At 41.7% G+C, this 16735-nt stretch overlaps 1 protein-coding gene and 1 long non-coding RNA gene across 2 annotated transcripts; both read left to right on the top strand.

Moving 5' to 3' along the window:
* Positions 1-1793: 1793 nt before the first annotated feature.
* Positions 1794-16264, top strand: inka1a (inka box actin regulator 1a). Its single transcript, XM_051921524.1, has 2 exons — positions 1794-2058; positions 15205-16264. Exons 1-2 carry the CDS (start codon positions 2056-2058, stop codon positions 16117-16119), a joined length of 918 nt encoding a protein of 305 aa, XP_051777484.1. The 5' UTR covers positions 1794-2055; the 3' UTR covers positions 16120-16264.
* LOC127526303 (uncharacterized) lies at positions 9106-13355 on the top strand. Its single transcript, XR_007933930.1, has 3 exons — positions 9106-10280; positions 10385-10488; positions 10592-13355. It is a non-coding gene; the product is annotated as an uncharacterized LOC127526303 (long non-coding RNA).
* Positions 16265-16735: the final 471 nt, after the last annotated feature.

The raw sequence follows: 16735 nt of genomic DNA, 5'->3' as shown, positions 1-16735 counted from the left end.
TCTATCTATCTATCTATCTATCTATCTATCTATCTATCTATCTATCTATCTATCGTCAATATATACTGCATACTGTATATATATAAGGTTATTATATAGCCCCTTTCATATCTATCTATCTATCTAATCCTGCCTACTATGCTAAAATTAAAGTCTATCTATCTATCTATCTATCTATCTATCTATCTATCTATCTATCTATCTATCTATCTATCTATCTATCTATCTATCTATCTATCTATCTATCTATCACAACCTCCTGGTTCATTTGGTCTTGTTGTGTCTTGACTACTGGAAATCTCTGCTGGCAAACATACTGGCATGTGTCACCAAGCTGCCAGTGTAACCTGCCAAGCTGTCACTCTTTTCTTTCATATCACTACCTTGGCTTCCTATAGTGACATGTATTTACTTCAAACCCTTGATGCCCACAGAGTAGTCAATGGATATATGGAGACGCTATGCTCCTTTGCTCCATCTGGAGCACTCAGGTCTGCTAATGAACAACGTCTCATGATGCCACCCTTGGGTGACATCAAATCTCAATCCAGACTCTTTTTTACCTCCTGGCCACTGGAACAAGCTGTCCATCTCCATTCAAAATTTTGACTCTCTCCATGGGTTTAAAAAGAGTTTAAAGACTCTCTTGTGTGGTGAGTTTCTGTTTAGCTAGACTTTGTAGCCTAGGAGTGGTAACTCACTTGTGTTTTCTGATTATCAATTTGTACCCTTGTCCTGTAACACTTGTTTCTAAACAGAACCCCCAGACTGATGTTTACTTATTATGTTGACCTCTCTTGTAAGTCACTGTGGATAAAAGTGTCTGCTAAGCAAATAAATGTAAATGTGAATCCATCTATCTCATATAGCCCCTGTCCCTTACTCTAACCTTAATTGATTTTCTCTTTCCACTTCTCTACTAACTGAAGCAAATGAGTTCACTAAATGGACGGGAGAGCGAATTCTTAATTTTAGAAAGACCTTTCGTTTTCCAGTCCTGCACGTTCCTCTCTAGTGTTTCTTTCTTTCTTTCTGTTTTTTTTTTTTTGCAGGTCACAGTTTGTCTTGAATTTTGAAAGCTGACTCATTCGCGCTGATAATATAGCTTAGTCCAGCCTTGAGACGGATTAAGTGCCCGGTGACATACAAATAACGCCATGTTCTTCGTTCTTTTCGTGCTTTGCAAGATATCTGCACGTTTTATGAAAAACAAATCTAGAAAGCAATGACATGCATGAGTTCACAACAAAGTATTAGTCACGCATTTTGTAAGGCGTTACTTTTAACAGCCATCTGTGCATAATGAGCCAACTTTGCAAACTTTGAACTCTTTGCTTTCCCTGTGTGTTATTTACGCTACAGTCTGCAAAGTTTACGAATTCAGCGGTGCCGTGGATCCTACTGAGTAGCTTGCACCTTGTTTGCACAATATGTAACTTAATACAGATTTACCAGCGTAGCGCTCTGACTCATTGAAATTTCAAAGCGCTCACCCCCATGCAGTGTTCGCCAGATCAGATGGCTATCTACACAGATTTCTTAGGCCAAATCCCTCTGCACACGGAGCCCGACTTATTACGCAGCAGTCCCGGGGCTCCTACCATTTGGCATCGTGACAGATTTCTCACCACGGTGCCTGATTTTGTTTCTCTGAGCTGCACGCTGCTCCGTCGTTGTCTGCCAATGAAAGTCGACTCACGTTACAGGCGCGCTCTCATAGGCTGGAGACGAGACGCATGGCTCCTACTGGCTGCTCGTCCCTCCGGGGGCCGAGAGCGCGCGTCATAAGCACAGCTGCGCTCCAAAGTGGGCTGCCAGAGTGTGGAGAAGGAGAGTGGGTGACTGTCACAGTCACAGGGGCTTATTTAAACAGTCGTCAACGAGTTTTACTAAATGCGTCCTAAAGACCACCTGTCATAAAAGAAAAGCAAGCTAGCAGAATTCTGGAAACCATCTCCAAGATCAGTCTTTCAGCCTGGCTTTGAAAAAAATTAAACCTTATATATTGTGCAGGAAAAAGTTGGATATCTCAGGCTGCCAGCAAACTGGGCAGATATGGTGAGTACATTTAAATTATTTGTAATAAAGTGTGTACATTTTCAATGTAAATGTAGCATTTTCTATATTAATGGTGTAACTTTTGCAAGTTCTAGAAAGTTTCATTACAGTGTGTTCAGTAATGTACAGGCTGCGCTTACACACTGTGGGAACTGAAATGCCGAGTGCTGAATAGGCGCAGCCTAATTTAGACCGGGAACTGTCAGGAATGTTTATGATGGCTTTCAGATGTACATTGCGGTATCCTATGGCATAATGTTGGATCGTGTTCAGAAAGTTGAGCATGATGTGCTCTGCGATTTATTACACACGGAGTAACATTGAATTATAGAGAATTAAAAGATATCCATTCAAATCACAGACCGAAAGAACTGAACAGTCCGATTGTGGGAGTCCAATTTTAGCTATATGTTTGCTAAAGGCTAAAACTGCTTAATATAGGCATGCAACACATTTTTGGCACAAGCTCCATTTCATTAAACATTTCTTGTTATTTTATTTCATTTAAGTGAGCCCTGGTTTATCCTGATAGAATTTGGCGCGAGGCAAGAACCAATTTATTGCACGCGTTCTGGATAAGTGCGCTATCATTAAATTCATTACAGGTTATGGAGAACCGGAGCGCTGTCACTTGATTTGTCTCAGACGGGACACTAGGCATGAACACTGATGCACACGGTGACAGTTTGATGGTATCGTTACTCGCGTCGGGAGCGGCACGATGGCGCAGCTGACACAATCCAAGCAGCTGAACCCCTGATCGATATTCGAGGTCCTATTGGGGGCGCCTTCTGCTGAAATCCTGAACATTTCTGTCAGCGAAACGTTTCTATCAGCTGAGGTGAACAGATCTGTGTGGATTATTTCATGCTTAAATTGACGATGATTGATTACGAATTTCAGTTATGGAGTTTGAAATGAATTGCTGAATTGAAAGAGGCGGTGCGATTTCGGTTACTCCCATATAAATGCATTGCAAGTTTAAACTGAGCAGTTCAGAGCAATAACGCTTATCAACGGCGTTCAGGGCGGTTTAACTTCGCATCCAGATAAGCGGTAAGTGTGAATTAGAGCCCTTGCCTTTATATTTGTCTTTCATTAGTTTTACAATTTGAAGTTTACAGAAACATTTGAAATCTAAAATATTTCAGATACGCTTTTTTTTTTTTTAATTTAATCGAGCCGTACTTAAAAAATAAGTTACTGAACTGACCCGTCCTGTCCTGCTTCTATGTCGTGTGCGAAAGGGACGCGTGGTGCGGGGGCGAATCGGTTTGGGGATGTGAGCTGCAAATGGTGTAGCGATTAATAAAAATGAGAAAAAAAAAGACATTTTATCGAAATACTGTATTCAGTTCAGGTTTCTGCAGAGTTTGAGCGCTGGAGCACATCTGCTTCACATTCCAGTTTGATTTAATTACAGTGGTGTGTGACTTAGTTCTGCAAAGCACTGCAATTTGCTCGTTAAGGAGTTTGTCACAGTTTATACATCTTACAAGAGCAAAATGGAGGGATGAAAGGCGCTACATTCAACACACAGACAGACAGAAACATTTTGTTTTATTTAGCAGAAATGGTATAAATCTCTGCGGTGGTTTGGCGCCCTGCCCGGGACGGGTTCCCTGCCTTGCGCCCTGTGTTGGCTGGGATTGGCTCCAGCAGACCCCGTGACCCTGTGTTCGGATTCAGCGGGTTGTAAAATGGATGGATGGATGGAATAAATCTGCTTTTTAACTGGAAGATAGAATTTAAAATGCGTTATTCATTTATCAGTTTATTTATTTATTATATAGTGCCTTTCATCTATCTATCTATCTATCTATCTATCTATCTATCTATCTATCTATCTATCTATCTATCTATCTATCTATCTAGATAGATAGATTAGATTGTGAATTTCCCCCTGGGATTAATAAAGTATCTATCTATCTATCTATCTATCTATCTATCTATCTATCTATCTATCTATCTATCTATCTATCTATCTATCTATCTAATCCTGCCTACTATACTAAATTATCTATCTATCTATCTATCTATCTATCTATCTATCTATCTATCTATCTATCTATCTATCTATCTATCTATCTATCTATCTAATCCTGCCTACTATACTAAATTATCTATCTATCTATCTATCTATCTATCTATCTATCTATCTATCTATCTATCTATCTATCTATCTATCTATCTATCTATCTATGATGAAGAGACATTCCTTCAATGATCTGCTCCTACTTTTCATTTATCGTTACTGAAATTTCTTCCAGAAATTCTGCATGGCATTACATGGTTACAAAGTTGGAAGATGAATGTCTGTACGCCATTTTCAGATTTTTCTTAAACTCCATATGATCAGTCTCCTTACTTTATAAATGAATTTGTTCCAATACTGCTTTGTTTAATACTTTTCATCAAAACGATATGAATAAGACTTTAGATTCTTACAGAGCATTTTGTTTTGCAACAGTTATGCCCTCATCAGGACTGCATATAAATACAGTAAGAAAATGAGTGCAGCTGCACAAGTTAAAACATTTTAGACAAAGCAGGCCTGGCTATGCCCCTTTTCAGTATCCTTAAAACATCAGATGTTGGAAGGTGTTACTGGAATGCGTCCATCTGAGGAACAAAGCATCAATTGACCACATTTCCTTTGGGCTGAGGGTGGATTATTCACAGGCTGTTAGTGGCTGAATATCATCAGGTCTTTAGAATTGGAAATCATGGAAGGAGCTAAATGGGACCTTAAGTAGTGTAGATGGCACTTGGTAACAGTCAGGGTCTGGGTGATAGACAGGTCAGTGTATTGGCTACTGGAGGGAATAGCTGATGAATTCTGATGAATGCTTGGAGCTGTGAACTGCTCTAACATGCCCTGGCTACTGGACCTTCAGATACCTTGGACATGTTTCAGTTCGTGTTACTCACAACCTCGCCCTGGATAAGCATGTTAAGAGGATGGATGGATGGAGAGTTTGAATTAGCAGAATTTCTTAGTACTAGGGTGTTGTACCGTGTTAGCCATTATGAATGTAGAGAAAATCCAAGCAAAATGACACCTTTTATTGGCTAACTAAAAAGATTACAATATGCAAACATTCGAGGCAACTCAGGCCCCTTGTTCAGGCAAAGATGTGATTTGCCTTCTCTACAGCATTTCTTAAATATAAATATGCACATTACATATATGGGTGTGTGTGCACATATATGATATGCACATTAAATATATATATAGAAATGGTACATGTGTACATCTTATATAGTGCCTTTTATCTACTTTTGTGTATTTACACGTAATTATGTGTAAACAGTATATAGTGTAAAAATAAAATGAAAGTATATACAGGAGTGGGCAAAAGTAGCTTTACAGTTGTGAGCACGTAAAATGTATACTGCATATCATTTAGGTAATTTGAGAACTTACAAGATTGTGCCTGTGTGCCATTGTGATGTTCTTTGAGCTAATAAAGTTAATATTATTATAATTATTATAACCTGAATGTCTATTTCCATACAAACAACTGTAAACCTAGTTTTCCCATTCCTGTATATATATAACGGTGGCACAGTGGTAGTGCTGCTACCTCTCAGTAAGGAGACCTGAGGTTCGCTTCCCAGGTCCTCCATGCGTGGAGTTTGCATGTTCTCCCCGTGTCTGCGTGGGTTTCCTCCCACAGTCCAAAGACATGCAGGTTAGGTGGATTGGCGATCCTAAACTGTCCCTAGTGTGTGCTTGGTGTGTGTGTGTGTGTGTGTGTGTGTGTGTGTGTCCTGCGGTGAGCTGGTGCCCTGTCCGGGGCTTGTTCCTGCCTTGTGCCCTGTGTTGGCTGGGATTGGCTCCAGCAGACCCCTGTGACCCTGTGTTAGGGTATAGCGGGTTGGATAATGGATGGATTGATATATATATCTTACATATATCTTATATATACAGTAATTGTGCCAACATACAGTAATCTACCAATCAATCTATCTATGTGTATATACACAAAATCATTAGTCTACAGTATATATTGTAAAAATAAAATGAATGTATTTATATATACAATATATATGTGTATACATTATCTGTGTACTTTTTACAGTACATACTATAAACTATGTACTGTATAAAATATTTACTTTAGATACACACAGTACATATCTATCTATCTATCTATCTATCTAATCCTGCCTACTATGCTAAAATTAAAGTCTGTCTATCTATCTATCTATCTATCTATCTATCTATCTATCTATCTATCTATCTATCTATCTATCTATCTATCCTGCCTACTACACTAAAATTAATATCAATCTATCTATTGTAGCTGTTATCCTGACTACTATACCAATATTAATATCTATCTATCTATCTATCTATCTATCTATCTATCTATCTATCTATCTATCTATCTATCTAATCCTGCCTACTATACTAAATTATCTATCTATCTATCTATTACACAATTGTGTATTAAATTGTGTATATTTTAAAAATAGAATATATATTGAATGTATATCTTGTGTGATATATATCCTTTTTTGTGTCTATCCTTGTAGATAATTAAATTAAATGAACAGATGAGTGAGTGAAGTCATGTCCATTGTCGTTGTGACAATGATGTAGTGACTAAGTTCATGGTCTGTAAACATCAGTGGTGCACGCTGGCTCTGTGCCTCTGAGTTCTGGTGTGACCCTGATTAAGTCACTTCACTTGCCAGTGTTCACATTCTTATTAAACAGTCGAGACTTTCTATACAACAGTTGTACAGTGTCCTGGCATGATATTTACAGTATTAAATCCATCCACCCATCTTCCATACCCACAATTTCTTGAGTAGGGTTGCAGGGGAGATGGAGCCTATCCCAGCAAGCACCAGGCACAAAATAGGACCAACATGTGGACAGGGTCCCGTACAGCGCAGGCTGAACACAAACACACACACAAACAGACACTCACATACATATGGACACGAGGAGAACATGCAAACTCCATGCAGGGAGACTTTGCATTATAAAATCAGTTCCTGAAATGTTCCACAGAGGGTTTAGCTGACAGTCATTAATAATAACACATATATTTTATAATAAATACATTTTTTTTTCCATAGGATCCAATGGAAAAAAGCCCAGGAAATGACCAAATAAACAATCAAACATTAAGCGCAACATAAAATATAAATACAGAAAACACAAAATTGTGAAGTAGGGCTGAGAAACAGCAAAATAGGAATACAAATACCAAACACTGTAACAAAACTCTGAAGAAACAACACCATTTGTAACGCCGCATACCATTATGAGCACTCGGGTATTTGAATCCCCATGAAGTCTGCATGTTCTCCCTGTGCCTGTGGCCATTTTTCCTGTTCATTGTGCCAAGGGCATGCGTGTGCATTTAAATGGCGACTCTAAGCTGGCCACCATGACACGGCTCTCAACGGGTGTGCCATGCAGGGCGGGTTCCTTTGTTGTGTGTGTAATGCCACTGATTTTGTCTTCCTGTCATCGGAAAGGTGGGTTTGGAAGCTTAGCTTCTCCACTGTGAGCAGACAGTCTGTGCTACCAAACACAGACAGCGGGCTGACGTTCAACAGAATGTCTTACAATTAGAGATGACAACGGGTTTTTGTATAACACTGGGTGCAGGCACAGAGCGCCGTGGCAGATTCTGAGGACAAAGGCAAGAATGGATGATCCTAATTACGAAATACAGAATTGGCACAGAGAAATGCAGATCTGGTAAAACACACAGCAAACAAAGTAGCATCTAATGAACATAAACGGATACGGACAACATCTGTCCTTTTCATTAAACTACAGCAATGGAGGAGATGAAAATTACAAGGGAAAAAGTCTTACAGTGCGGTTAGGGAATACTCCAAATTGTTTAACGTCTACAACACTCTCATTTTTGGGTTTCTTTAGGTTGTCCTCACAGTAGGTCAGCTTACACGTTTTTGGTCTGTGGATTCAGCGTTGTGATTGGCTGCTCCAATCAGGGTGAAGATTCCCTGCAGTTAGACGCGGTCTGGAAGTCGCTATATAAAAGAGTATTTACTCGGGTGTAGGATCTCTCTAAAGCTTTATAGCTTGTTCTTCGGTTGCCAGCAACATTAAGCTGTCATCTCCACAGAATTTACTGAGTACGGTGTTAACGGCTTCCTCAGGAAATGTTTCTCCAGCATTTCTTCAGCCGTTCTACGCAAAGCATAAGAAACACAACTGGGTGAAGAAGATGTACTGTCATTTTTGAATTCTTCCAGGTCTTTGCTTAGATTACCTTCAGGCCACCACTAAAGGTGTAAGAGATCAGCGTCGGCCCGTCACTTCTCTCCCCCCTTCCCCGTCTCAGAGGGACCACCTTTCGGAGCCAAATTGTTGTATTTGTTTCAGCTGTTATAACAGTGCCGTCCAGCTCACGTTCAAATATTCTCCATGCCCCCCCCCCACTCACCCCTTCTCATGGGTAAACACTCATGTGCCACAGTGATTTAGTGAGCTTTCCAGACTTCATGCATGCTTAGGTCTCGCTGTACTGTCCACCCTCAGTTTGTCATGCTGCTGGCTTTTAGCTGCCAATTTATAATATTTTTTGACAGACGGGCCTAATTTATGCTTTGTGGTCAAGATGGAAGAATTTTTGGAAAAACACACACACACACACATACATACTGTACATATAGCATACCAGGCTCTTAACGCTTTTAACTCAATAGATGGAGGAACAATTATCGATTTTAGCAAATGCAGACCCACAGAATAAACGTGAAGTTGATTATTTTTTCAAACCCGCACCAGATGTTCTTTTCTAATTTGCATTTCCAGGGCTTTCTTTTTTTTTTTTCCTATTCCCCCCCCCCCCCCCCCCCCCCCTCTATTAGTTAGTCACTGAAAGCACAATTTAAAACACACATGTGTCATTAACCAAAAGGAAATTCCTCGGGATGACAGCATTCTGGGAAATGTGGGGAAAAAAAAAAAAAACGAAATCAACAACTTCTACTCCTCTGACAATTGTTTAAAAAAAAAAAGTGATAAGCGATACCCAGTGGCTGCCAACCCCCCCCAAAACAGCAGTACGCCAGGCTCTGCCACAAGATTTCAAACGGCAGCCTGCTCACGTGATCGTGTCTTATGGCCAGAAGCTGCCAAATTCTGAACTATAAAAACAACCTGCAGCTTCATGAATCACTATGGCTGGCTTAAGCGGCACAGATACTGCCTCTCTCCTCACGCAACCCCGTGACTCACCACCAAGGAAGTGGTCTTCATGGTTTCCTGCAAGTTTGAATTGATTGGGTTGTGCTGCCCAGGTGGATCCTGGAGGAACCTTCCCGACGTTACACCCTAAAAGTCACCGGATGATTGCAATCACTTCTGTCTGTCAGCAACAGATACCAACTTGTAGTTTATGGCTGAATATGTGAAGGGTGATTGGCAGAGTCCGGGATGGGGCTTTTAAACCTTAAGGAGACAATGTGAGGCGTGGTAGACCATGAACCGGGACCAGAGGTTTGCGTCTCAGCCGCTTGGAGTACTTGTTAGATGTTAAAAGATTTTATGAAGTATGATGAACCAAATCCTTCATACGTGATCTATCTTGTGTGCAGTTGGGACTGGATGGGGCAATACAGCATTTGGGAGGGAGCTTGGACGTTAGGAGACAGTGGCATGCATTGAGGCATTGGACCAAGTTGGGTTAATCCAAGAAATGGACACGTACATTTATGCCCTGGGGACTTTGCTCTCATGCCATGCTAGACCTATAAAAAGGGATAGGTTGGAAGCAGGTTGGCATGTGAAATTGGACTGGGTATATTAGAAGACATCATGAGTCACATTTGGCCAGAATTAGGACCAGACAGTAGCAATATGGTGTCTTGCACTGGGTTTTGAATATCAGGAGATGCTATGGGTTTGCTTTAGCTCAAGATATTTAATGTGAAGTAGGTCTTGTATAGAACTGGAACTGGATGGGTACAGTCTGGCATCTTGAACTAGACCTTATATATCCTGAGGCATTATGGAGCTTGTGTGGCCTAGAACTGGGACTGGGCGGTAGCAGAATAGTGTCTACCAGTGAGTTTAAATATCAGAAGATGCTATCAGGTGTGTTGGACCAAATCCCAGAGGTAGATCTTCTATGGAACTGAGACTGGATGGCAGCAACATAGTGTCTATGACTGGGTTGAAACATCAGGAGATGTTATCAGGTGTGCTGGAACACATCATTCAGGTAGATCTTCTATGGAAATGGGACTGGATGGCAGCAAGATAGTGTCTGTGACTGGATTTAAGTGTCAGGAGACATTATCAGGTGTGTTGGACCAAATCCCAGAGGTAGATCTTGAATGTAACTGTGACTGGATGGCAGCAATATAGGGTTTTCAACAGGGTTTAAGTATCAGCAGATCTTATAGTGAGTATTAGACCAAATCATTCAGGTCGATCTTGTATGGAACTGGGACTGGAGGTAGCAATATAGGGTCTGTGACTGGATTTAAACATCAGGGGATGTTACCAGGTGTGCTGGAACACATCATTCAGGTAAATCTTCTATTGAACTGGGATTGGATGTTAGCAAGATAGGGTCTGCAAATGGGTTTAAGTATCAGGAGATGTTATTGGGTGTGTTGGATCAAATTATTGAGGTAGATCTTCTATGGAATTGGGACTGGATGGCAGCAAGATAGTGTCTGTGACTAGATTTAAGTGTCAGGAGACGTTATCAGGTGTGTTGGACCAAATCCCTGAGGAAGAATCTTGAATCTTGAATGGAACTGGGAATGGATGGTAGCAATATAAGGTCTGTGACTGGGTTTAAACACCAGGAGATGTTATTGAGTGTGTTGGACCAAATCATTGAGGTAGTTCTTGAATGGAACTGAGACTGGATGTTAGCAATATATGGTCTGTGACTGGAGTTAAGTGTCAGGAGATATTATCAGGTGTGTTGGATCAAATCATTGAGGTACATCTTGTATGGAACTGAGAATGGATGGTGGTAATATAAGGTCTGCGACTGGGTTTAAGTATCAGGAGATGTTATCAGGTGTGTTAGAACAGATCATTGAGGTCCATCTTGTACGGAACTGAGACTAGATGATTGCTGCGTAGCATTTGGGGCATTAAAAGTCCTTATAAGGCCTGCTGCACCAAATGCCTTCAATGGAGATACAGTATATCTCATAAAAATCCTGAGATGGGTGGTTGCAGTGTAGCATGTGGGACTTGGCTTCAGCATCAGAAGCCATTGTGGGCATGTCGGTCCAAGTCTTTTTTAATCACGAATGCGTGATGTTTAGAAGCTGAGACCAGACAGGTGCAACGTACCCTCTGGTACTGGGGTCAGATATCAAGAGGTGTGTTGAAGCTAGGCTGGGATTACAGTTTTAAATCCTGGAGAGAGTGTTTTAAATACTGGGAGGCACTATGAGGCACATTGGGCCTAGAGCTACAGTAGGAGTAATTATGGCAGATAAATAACAGAGGACATTACGAGGCTTGTTAGACCAAATTGTTTCACCAGGTTGGGTTTCTTTCTGGGACTGGGTGTGACATTTTCTGGTGTTTTGGACCAAACCTTTTTTTACCAGGGACATGCCTGGTGCATGGTAGTGTCTGACGCTAGGCATAAACATCAGGAGGCTTTGTTAGGTGTGCTGGACCTAGAAATGGGGTTGCAATTTGGAACCTTAGACTGTGGTTTATAATAATTTAGGAGACATTACTAAGCCTGCTGGACCTAGAACTGAAAACGGAAGGGAGCATCATTGCACTGCGCTTACATATCTGGAATTGTTCTGAGATCTTTTCTGGACCACGTCATGTCTTCAGGGATAGGCGTTCATGCAGAACTAGGACCAGATGAGTGTACTGTTGCCTCTGAGTACTGGGCAGAAATTGTGAGACATGTTAAAAGGTATGCTAGACGTGGAACCTGGACTGGAGTGGAGCAACATGGCCTCTGTGATGGAACTTAAATATCGCTACACGTCAAGAGGCGGGTTGTGCCACATTCTTAAATCAGTGCCATGTGTTACAGAGAAGCAGCACTGGACGAGTGCAATGCACGGGTTCAAACCTCAGGAGACGTTACAAGGTGTGCTGAGCCCAGCCCTCTAATCGGAGTTTGTACAACTGGGCAGCCTTTCAGTTAACTTGGAAGAGATTTTATTTTTTTCCCAGAGGCCGAGAATACTTTGTGAAATGACATCGAAAGTACAAGGCAGCGTAACTCCCTGCCACAAGTCTGTGCCTGCCCTGGGAAAACAGGAGAGGCGTCTTATTCAGAGGTTTCTTTTAGTCTGGCTAAGGATAAAAAGAGACCAGTAAGGGCAGATAAAAAGCTGTTTTATTACTTCTTTTTTTGTAAAAAGTATATAGGGTTGTACGATTTAAAAGTAGTAAGAATGTCTGTTTGCTTCAGAACAGTAAGGCTAACGTTAGTATTCTGTAACTGTTTAAACGTTTCGCTGCCTTGTGAAACGAGCCTTAGTCATGTAAACTACTCGGCAGGCTCCGACTGGCCTGTTTACAATTTCTATGAAGCAGTTTTCATTTTAATAATAAAAAAAAAATGATATATATTAACGAAGAAAGGCCTCAAAGGAAAAGCAAAGGAGGAGGAGGAGGAGGAGGAAAGGGAAACCTGACCTTCAATTCAAGGCTGCCGTTTCCGTTGGGCTCTGACAGATGTGTTGTGCGAGTGCAGAGCTACTTGTATTTATTTAATTCTTTATTTCTTCAGTTCACCCGATCTAGGCGTGCGTCTATATTTAATTATGTTTTCCATAACGGTGCTACTCTCCTCGGAGTGTTTAACTGCCAACCCTGTGAATTGCACGCTGGCCTACATTTTCCTGTTGGTATTTTGCAAAGCCATTCTTTATTCAAGTGATTTTTCCCTCCCATTGCCACCTTCTTCCATTGATCAGTAAACCCCTCGCCACCCCACACCATCCCTACCACGTCAACAGTTATACCACTTTAACCAGAATGGCCGGTGACATGTCCACCTCTGACCGTCACTATGGGCTGTCCCTAAGTGAAGATCAAGTGAGGAGACAACTGAGGAGGATACACACAGGAAGAGCTGTGGAACCAGATGGAGGGAGTCCTCGAGTTCTTAAAGACTGTGCTGGCCAACGTTGTGGTGTCTTCTGTCACCTTTTCAGTCGGTCATTAATGCAGCAAAAAGTTCTGCTGCTGTGGAAAACATCCTGCACTGCTCCAGTTCCAAAAAACGGCAATTGCCTCTTCATCTCATGACTAATCCTGCCTACTATACTAAAATATCTATCTCTCTGATCCTGCCTATTATACTAAAATATCTATCTATCTATCTATCTATCTATCTATCTATCTATCTATCTATCTATCTATCTATCTATCTATCTATCTATCTGGAGGGGAAGATGCAAGCATCTGTCTGCTCCACAAAGTGGGACAAAGTTAGCAGCACTGTGATGATAATGTCTTGCGATTTCTCCAGCACCTCCAATACCATCCATTCATCCCCATCAAGGGGGTCAGCTCAGAGATATGCAGGTGAATGAGCCAATGGTGTCCTGGATAATGGTCTATCTGTTGGGCACATTGCAGTTTGTGAGAGTCAAGGTCTGTGTCTCTGATGTGGATGGATGCAACACTGGAGCACCACAAGGAACAGTTCTGTCTGCTTTACTCTTCACTCTCAACACCTCAGACTTGAAATAGAACACCACGCCATGTCGCTTGAAGAAATGTGTGGCCAATTCTGCACTTATGGGGTGCATCAATAAAAGGGATGGGAAAGAGAAGAGGAGTCAGGTGGAGAACTTTGCTTCTTGGTGCAGAAAGAATGGTCTGCATCTCAACATCATCCAAACCAAGAAACTGCTTATTGACTTTCACCACACCAAACAGTCTTTATGTCCGGTCGCTGTTCAAGGAGTAGATTAGAGGTGGTCCACTCCTACAAGTACCTTGGAGTCCACATCAATGATAGATTGGACTGGTCTCAGAACACAGAGGAACTACAGAAGAAAGGGCAGAGCAGACTCTCTTTCCTTAGGATTCTGCGTTCTTTTAATGTGAGTGGTGACATCCTTCACATCTTCTACTGTACAACTCTGTGATGGCCATTGTGATGTGCTGGGCTGGTAACATCACTTCAAGCGAGGCCCACTGAATTAACAAGCTAATGAAAAGGGCAGACTCAGTTATGGGAAGCACTCTGGACCTGCTGGAGGTAGTAGGAGAGCTGAGAAATAAAACAAAGCTGAGTGCCATAATGAACAATGCTGCACATGCTCTCTCTGACACACCAACACTGAGAGCCAACCAATTATTCAGAAATGTGTCAAAAAATGCAGTGGGGGCTCCTTTATAATAACAGTAATATGCCTACATAATGCCTCAAGTCAGAGGTTTTCTTATTATTCATTTTAGTCATTCTAGTGTATATTTGAGAGGGGTTTGTTGTTTGTCATAATATAATAATGCTAGCCATGTGACCTATTGAAGACAAGTAATAGAATGTATTTAAAAATATTTGATATTTCTCATCCTACGCGTAACTTCAGCACCGTGAGTCTGCACCTCTCTTGCTCGGCGCCACATCTCTGTATTGCGTTCCTGTAAAGCCAGCTTCTCAGACTCTTTGTCACTTTGAGGTGCCTTGCTTGTTTTCTGTCCTCTTCTTTGCTTCCTGTCTTTGAACGTCACAGTTTGAAGGTGACTCTCAGCGTGCCTCCTGCGTCTTTACTACTCCTTGTGTGTCTCTCACTCGGACTTTCTCTTTCGATAACATCAGTAAAGCCAAACTGACCAATCACACCAAAGCCAAACTGACCAATCAGATTATTCTAAGGGAACAAAGACAAGCCGATCTTAGTGTTTTATTACACAATGCATTATTTACTTATTTATTATTGAGCTTCTGTAAAAAGCTAAATTTCCCTATTGTTACAAATATCTATCTATCTATCTATCTATCTATCTATCTATCTATCTATCTATCTATCTATCTATCTATCTATCTATCTATCTATCTATCTATCTATCTATCTAAGGATGGTCTTACTGTATTTTAGCCATATTCAAACAGTGTTCTAATTACTGTATCTTACCATTCTTTAAATGGGAGCCTCACAATTGTATGTTCCTTTTCATTCCAGCTCTGTGTGCGAGAGTCCAGGGACTGCCTGCGGGAGCAGATGCAGTGCATGATGAAGACCCTTCAGGATCTGAAGCAGATGAGAGGGGGCTGCCGGGCATCAGCCAAACCGAGCGCCGTGTCCGTATCCACGAGGGGCTGCCAACAGAGGGTTCTGCAGAGAGAACGACTCACCCGACTCCGCACCTCGGACACGTCTGAATCCAGCACTTACGATTCGGCTTGCTGCTTGGCCACAACGCAGGAGGAAGAGAATGAGCGCCTGACTAAGGACTCACCCAACAGCGAAAAGAGCTTGGAGTTTGACTCTGGTTATTCTGAAGCCTCTTGGCAAGACGACGTTGTGGTGCTCAGGAGGAGCCGGAACATCCGAGTTTCCTCAGGGGCTTGTTTACGCACCAACCGGGCACCAAGTGGTAGAATAAGGCCAAAATCTACTTCAGATGCTTGTATTGAACGTTGGACCTCTTTTGAGGCAAGCGATCCCGAGGACTGGACTACCTCTTTACTTACAAGAGGTCGCAACCGGCAGCCTTTAGTCCTGGGGGACAACAGCTTTGCGGACTTAATTGAAAACTGGATGGACTTGCCAGATTGTCCCGAGTCAACAGAACTGAAGCCAAACCCTAGCCGACGCCTGGCGAAAGATCTGTTGCTTAATGTGCGACGTAAACTGACTGGAATGTCCCGATTGGCAGACATACGGGGCAAACAGACAGATAACGGACATGTCAACAGGCCAGGAGGTACAAAACGCTTCTCCTGCCCAATCGGCTTTCAGCTGAGGTCGTCATACTTTCACCAGTCCCACACAGGACTCCATGAAATGGGAAGTGACTTTTATCAGTTCACAGCACTCATGAAGACTGGCAGCAGGCAGCCCATCATATGTAACGACATTATTGGATACATCTGAGTGTATTTCAGTTCCAACTACAGTATTTGGTGTCACATTCATGTCTGCTTGTATATAGAAGCTGTTGTATTTTATTTTTTTAAAGCAAAATTCACAATTTTCTATTTCTTGAAAATAAACCTAATGCTTTTTTCTGTTTTTTTAACCTTTGGGCCTTCTTTCTTTATTGGTCTTTTAAACTTTTAAAGTGAGGTTTCATTTAATTAAACCCCTGGCCAAAGTACCCAGCATAGCCTGGGTATGAATAAACGGGGCGGGGGGGGGGGGGGGTCTTTAATAACACCTGAGATAAGACAAAATGAAGTACTCTGAGAGAAAAGCTTTAATCCTACAAAGAAATGAAGAAGTTCCCCCAAATTAATTGAGAGGAAAACGCTGTACGTACCTGCTGCTTTGGGTCCTAGAGCATTTGAGCTGACTGATGGGAATTGTAGTCCCTGTGTCTGGGCTGTTTTTTTTTGAGCTGCCCTCCTTCAATTATAACCCCTCTTCTTGATACAACATGAAGCTTATATTTTAGGTTGGACCAACGTCAAGACAGATGCAAAACTCGGCATATTTGTGACAAAAACACTTGGGCGAATTTCGCCGATCAATACTCGTCTTCCACTCTCGC

Source organism: Erpetoichthys calabaricus, chromosome 18, assembly GCF_900747795.2.
Source record: "Erpetoichthys calabaricus chromosome 18, fErpCal1.3, whole genome shotgun sequence".
NCBI classification, from domain to species: Eukaryota; Metazoa; Chordata; class Cladistia; order Polypteriformes; family Polypteridae; genus Erpetoichthys; species Erpetoichthys calabaricus.
This window is presented reverse-complemented; position numbering and strand designations above follow the sequence as displayed.